This window comes from Gymnogyps californianus, chromosome 8 (genome assembly GCF_018139145.2).
Source record: "Gymnogyps californianus isolate 813 chromosome 8, ASM1813914v2, whole genome shotgun sequence".
Taxonomy (NCBI): Eukaryota; Metazoa; Chordata; class Aves; order Accipitriformes; family Cathartidae; genus Gymnogyps; species Gymnogyps californianus.
The window spans coordinates 3,996,693-4,002,692 of record NC_059478.1 but is presented as its reverse complement, the minus strand read 5'-3'; the positions used below and the strand labels follow the sequence as shown (position 1 = coordinate 4,002,692).

Below are 6,000 nucleotides of genomic sequence, written 5' to 3'. Positions count from 1 at the left end.
CCTCCCCACGTACGAGGGGGAGGGCGGTTCCCCAAAAAAAAGAGACCAAACCATTCCCCTCGGGGCCGTGCTGCGGTTCCCTGGACATTGCTGCACGATGGAGCGTTGGCGCCGGGGGTGAGAGGCAGACACGGGCAGGAGGCCATGGGGTGGGGGGAGAGATGGAGACACGGACTGAGACAGAGAGAAAAGAGTGATGGAGAGCTGTAGGCAGGCGGGACACGAGGGCTGTCTCGCTGCAAGACCTCTGGCGCTTAGCCGGAGGCGTTGATGTAGAGCTGGCTCTTGAGGATGTAGTCGATGACGGGCTGGCAGAGGTAATCCACGACGTGTCCATCCCCATGCTGCAGGGCCAGTCTGGGGGTGCGGGGGGAGAGAAAGGGGTCAGAGCCCACTAGGGTGGGTCAGGTGCCCTGCAACTGGAGGGGCTGGCTGGGGGCACCCCTCTCCCCACTCCATAGTGGGAGTCCCCCTGCATCACCCACCTGCTTTTGGTGGAGCTGACGACTGACATGGGGTGGTTTGAGTCGTCCTTCACCACCAGGATGTTGTTCTGCAGGGGAAGGAGGAAGAGAGGAGTGAAGGGATGGCCTGAAAGTGGGTGTCTGCCCCGCCGGCCCCCCTGCCCCGCTGGCCTCGGGGTCTGCTGCATGGTGGCCCCCTTGCTCATCCCACCTAGCAGCTGAGAGCATCTGCCCTCGAGACGTTTTGTGCCCTGTGGCAGAAGTGCTCCCCTGGGTAAAAGAGAGGCTGCGGGTCCTCTCGCAGCCTTCCCCAGTTGTGCGTGCATCCACTTACTTTGTACTTGCGGAGTATGGAGGAGTGGTTCATGATCCGGTCGGGGTCTGCTCCATCCCGGGGCACCACCACGATCCCGAACTCCCCGACGATCACCTCCATCTAGGAGCAACCCAAAGCGGGGAAGAGCTTTGTAACCACCCCACGCAAAACCTGCCACTGTCTGCCAACCCCCCTGCACCATGAAAGCTGGGCCATGGTCCGGATGGAGATAGAAAGTGAATATGAGGCTACCTCAACAGCCTTTGGCAGAAACTTGGAATTATCAAGGTGTGGTGAGTGGTCTGCGGTGGTTGAAATAAAAAGGCACAGGGTTAAATCGTATTACTAGACGTTGAGGTTAGGCTTTAAGGAGGACTTGTCATGGTAGAAGGAGGGTGGCAGCAGAAGAGGTTGCCTGAGGAGGATGTGACCTCTGCCTCGCTGGAAGGCTTTATGAGCAGGATGGGCACGTTGGTCTCGACAGAGGTCTTGTAGGGTTGTTCTTCCAAGGTTGGTTGCGCCAAGGCTGGTGGCCAAGTTTGCCACCATGTGGGGATGGCTCCCACTGCTCCCACCCGTCTCGGGTGAGACAAACCAGGCTCATCTGAAGGAGCTCTGGGTCAGCAAATTCAGGCAGCAGGAGCCTGTGAGGGGGTGCTGGTGCAGAATGCCTCCTTTGCCTGTGCTTTGACATCCAATTTTTGCACCCTTTGTGCTGGGCTTCAAGACTTGCCTCATCTTGTATTTTGCAGCCTTTCAGAGGAGATATCTGCCAGCTAATTGTTTTAAAAAACTCTAGGATTGAAGATGTGGTAGCTGATTTTAGAAATGGTTGAGAGGCTCAAGGAGGGTGGGGTTTGCATTGACCACCCGATTTCGGCGAAGAGCCCGGTGAGCTCCCATAGCCAGCACCGCTCTGACTGCAGGGAGCAGCATGCGGGTCGGTAACCCAGCCCTTCTCTAGGTCTGGTGTCCTCCCGTGAAAATACAGCTTCTTCAGGCAGGGACCTCAGTGTCCAGGGTGCCGGGTGTCCTGCTGCAGTCCTTCACTAATGGGGGGGGGGCACACAGAGAGGCGGGCAGCGGATTTCGTCCATTTGAGTTGTGGCAGTGAAGGTGCTGAGATGGGCTCATGTCAGCTGTGAGTTGGTATTAGGCATCATCTGGCTGAGGAGTCAAGATGGTTTTACTTCTCGGTCTTTGTAAAGATGGGTACTTGGCTACCCCACTGTCCTGGTTTCAGCTGGGATAGAGTTAATTTTCTTCCTAGTAGCTGGTATAGTGTTATGTTTTGGATTTCGTAGGAGAATAATGTCGATAACACACTGAGGTTTTTAGTTGTTGCTAAGTAGTGCTTATACTAAGTCAAGGATTTTTCAGCTTCTCGTGCCCAGCCAGCAAGAAGGCTGGAGGGGCACAAGAAGCTGGGAGGGGACACAGCCAGGACAGCTGACCCAAACTGGCCAAAGGGATATTCCATACCATATGACATCATGCCCAGTATATAAACTGGGGGAGCTGGCTGGGAGGGGCGGATCGCTGCTCAGGAACTAACTGGGCATCAGTCAGCGAGTGGTGAGCAACTGCATTGTGCATCACTTCTTTTGTATATTCTAAATCCTTTAGTATTATTATTGTCATTTTATTATTATTATCATTAACATTATTTTCCTTCCTTTCTGTCCTATTAAACTGTCTTTATCTCAGCCCACGAGGGTTTTTTTGTTGTTTGTTTGGGGTTTTTTTTCCTGATTCTCTCCCCCATCCCACTGGGTGGGGGGAGTGGGCGAGCTGCTGCGTGGTGCTTAGTTGCTGGCTGGGGTTAAACCACAACACCCACATTGCAGGAAAAGCCTTTTATTAAGTGAAAGCTGTTGATTTGGCTGTAAATGTGTTTAACTTCTAACGTCTGGCCAACTTTTATAAATCTCTTATTTCCTACCTCCACTCCTCACTCTGCTGGGACCGGCATCTACTTGATGCTGGCTCCTTCCAAGGGATGAGGAGTGGGAGCGCAGCCTTTGGAAATCCCTTGGGACGGGCTTACCCTGCACCCTGGGTCACGTCCTCTGCATGAACAGTGAGCGGGAGCGGGGCTTGGGTCTGCGGAAGGGTAGGCTGGGTAGGGTTGGTGGCTCTGGAGCAGAAGACCCTGTCCCTCAGGCTGCCCGTGTGTAGGGGAGGTGAGGGTCAGGGCTGGGATGGAGGAGGCAGTGGGGATGGTGGGCACAGCTCCTGCCATCCCAAAGGACCTAGGTAGCTCCCAGGAGCTCTGGGTGTGGGAAGCGGAGGAGGAGGGGAAGGAAGGGAGCCTGGGGAAGAAGAGCACGGCGGGGTGCCTAGCAGTGGTGACTCACGTCCGCCTCGTTCCAGAGACCAGGGATGCAGAAGGACTCCAGCAGGTCGCTGCCACAGAGCAGTAAGATGCGAAGCTCTGAAGAAAAGAAGCAGAGAAGCTCAGAGGTGGGAGCAAATGGGGCTGAGCAGGCACTGCCTGCTCCCCCCCCCCCCCCCCCCCCCGCCATTGCACTGCTCGGGGATCCTCTTCTGCACAGACCTCCCCTGCCAAAACAAGTCCCGCTAAAGATCCTGTGGTCCTTCCCGCACACCTACTGGTGCCAAACATCAAATACCCCCCACCCTACTTTATTTCAGCTCCTCTCCCGTGCTGCCAGGTTGTTGTCAGCATTGCTACGTGCTGTTCAACTACAGCTGTGCTGCAGCCCCGGAGGTGGGGTATCCCTGGGGAAGGGAGTCATTTCTCCATGCTGTGGGCACCCACAATTGCTTCGTGATCTGCTGCAGGGGCTCCAGCCCTGGGGCAACAGGGAGAGCCCAGGGGACGGCTCAAGAGCCCTGGCCATGGCTGCGTTTGCCTTAGCAAAGCTGATGGTGAAGCACCAGAGGTTTTCCTTGCTCACCTTGGAGGACTTCCATGTCCTCCCTTTCGCTCCCCAGGCTGGGACTGGTGCTTGCTGACAGCTTGCTTTAAGGTTTGGCTTTGCTGCTCAGCAAGAAAGTTGTGCTGCGGGAAGGAGCTTTCTGCTCTGACGGGCCCATAAAGATTAATTTATTTGCACAACCACCAGAGGAAAGCCATAAACCCCCCCTGGAGGGGTGGGAAGAGGCGGCTGCATGGGAAGGTGCCTCCCTGGTTGGCATTTCCAGGTGGCCAAAGCCTTTGGGCTCTGCATGGTGCCAGTGCTAGGATGGGTGTTGTGCCAGACTGCGTGTGAGCTAGCCCATGAAATGGGTCTCAAAAACACCAGCAAGCTCCCCACGCAGAGCTCTGGGTGATGTACGGTGTTGCCAAGTGCGTGGCAGGCTGGTGCGTCTAAAACTCGTAGAGGGCTTTAGAGAAAGGGGCACCGTGGCTGGTTGGGCAGTTGAAATCCCTCCTGCCGCCACGCACAAAGCTCTGCAAGGCTGCAGGCAATGTGAGGATGGGGGTGACACCACCATGGGAGGGCAAGTTTGTCGGCACTTGCGGTGACTTTCAAGGTGTGATGCCATGGCAGGTCTGTGCCAGCGCTGGGAGCCGGGTCCCTGCTGCTCGCTCCCTTATTTCAGGCTGCTTGTCAGCCAATGGGAATGGGCTCAGGCCAGTTTGGTGCTGCTTCTCTTTCACCCCTGAGCCCCGATAGCTGGCACTGGGGCGAGATGATCCAGCATCCTTCACTCGCCACCGGATCTGTCGTGCAGCTGCTCCCGAGCTGCGTAGCACTGGCCCAGAGGAGCCAGAGCGACGTGGAAGGGGGCTGTGTACTCACCGATCTCCTCGTATCTCATCACTGTCCCCAAGTTGGCGTTTTCATCTGGGGAAGGGAAGCAAAAGAGAGGTGCTGGTGCCCGGCCTAGAAGAGGGGGCTGGGAGGAAGGCTGGGGGCTGGAGCTAAAGCAGAGGTGACGCTGGACCTTTCCTCTACATACCCACAAAGGTGAAGCGCTCCATGGGCGGGCGAACGCAGCAAATCCGGCTCAGGCTTTCTCCCACCTTCCCCAGGATCTTTGCTGAAGGTGAAGAAGGAAAATTAATGGGAGAGAGGCTGTGTGACCAACCTGCACAAGCGCTTCAGCCACCCTGGTCCCGTGAGATACTCCCGGGCCTGGGTGCGGGAACTGCTGTCAGCATCTCCCCACCACCTCCTTTCACGGTCTTAACTCCCGAGAGCGCTACGCTGTGCCTTGAAGGGACCAGCTGGACAGCTAAAATCACTAAAATAAAAAATCACAAGATGTTCGTTTTTACGGAATTTAAGTAACGCTCCCTCTTCTCCCCAGCTAATACCTCTGTGTCCCACATCCCGCCGGCTCGTGGGGGATCCAGCCACGTCACCTCTCCTACCAGTTCATCCCTTGCATGCGTCCCGTGGGTACCAGGTAGCCTTTCTCTTAGCTGATGTCACTGCCTGAACATCATCCAGCTGAAGTCCAGTGAGATTTCACAGCCATTTTAAGCCGTTCTTGGCTGCCCTTGCTGTGCTGGATGCTAACTAACCAACTCCTCCATCGCATCCCCACCCAACCCTGGGCTTGGTGCATGGAGCCTGATGAGCGACTGGACCCAAAAATAAGATGATGGAGCACTGTTCCTAATGCTTGGCAGCCCCGGCTGGGAGGTGAGGGGTGGGAGGCCATCCCCCTCTTCCCTAACCCGCTGCCGCCTACCCGCGGTGGGCTTGTTGGAGACGTTGTTGTTGTTCTGGTAGATGGTCTGCGACGACTCGTTCTGGGGCTGGCCGATCACAGGGGTGATGGAGGGCGTGTTGACGTTGGAGAGGATGCAGCCAGTCACTCTCTGCAACAAGGGAGAGATGTAGCTGGAACAGTGCCTTCACCCCAGCTACCTCCCAAAACCTTTACGACCCCCGTATCGAGCCTCCGCACCCCAGGCTGAAGGTCATCTTTAGCAACAAGTACGTCCAAGCTCACTTTAGGATCCCCAGTCCCATCCGACCTCACCGGATGGGCCTGGGGCTAGCAGGACCCTGTGGATAATGACTCATGATTAAGGCTGGGGATGGTGGGATTAACTTTTTGTGTGGACCCGTGAGGCTGTCAAGGCTGCAGCCATGCTGCCCGCAGGCAGGCATCGCCCCCGTCACCTGGACGTGCTCATAAATTCTGATGAATAAATAAGAATACAGCAGCTGATGAATCAGTGGTGCAAAGCCAGCAGCTTACACGTTACTCCGGGAGCAGGAGTGCCCTCTTCTCCAC

At 56.2% G+C, this 6,000-nt stretch overlaps 1 protein-coding gene across 1 annotated transcript in view; it reads right to left on the bottom strand.

Annotated features, from left to right (window-relative positions):
• Nucleotides 1–254: 254 nt before the first annotated feature.
• The window catches only part of NMNAT2 (nicotinamide nucleotide adenylyltransferase 2), a 29,604-nt gene continuing 23,858 nt past the window's right edge, over nt 255–6,000 (bottom strand). Inside the window, exons 5-11 of the mRNA XM_050901276.1 lie at nt 5,449–5,578; nt 4,711–4,791; nt 4,551–4,595; nt 3,138–3,214; nt 799–900; nt 486–553; nt 255–357 (exon numbers count right to left, since the gene is read on the bottom strand). Coding sequence (XP_050757233.1) covers nt 255–357; nt 486–553; nt 799–900; nt 3,138–3,214; nt 4,551–4,595; nt 4,711–4,791; nt 5,449–5,578 — 606 coding nt within the window. The remainder of the gene's footprint in view (nt 358–485; nt 554–798; nt 901–3,137; nt 3,215–4,550; nt 4,596–4,710; nt 4,792–5,448; nt 5,579–6,000) is intronic.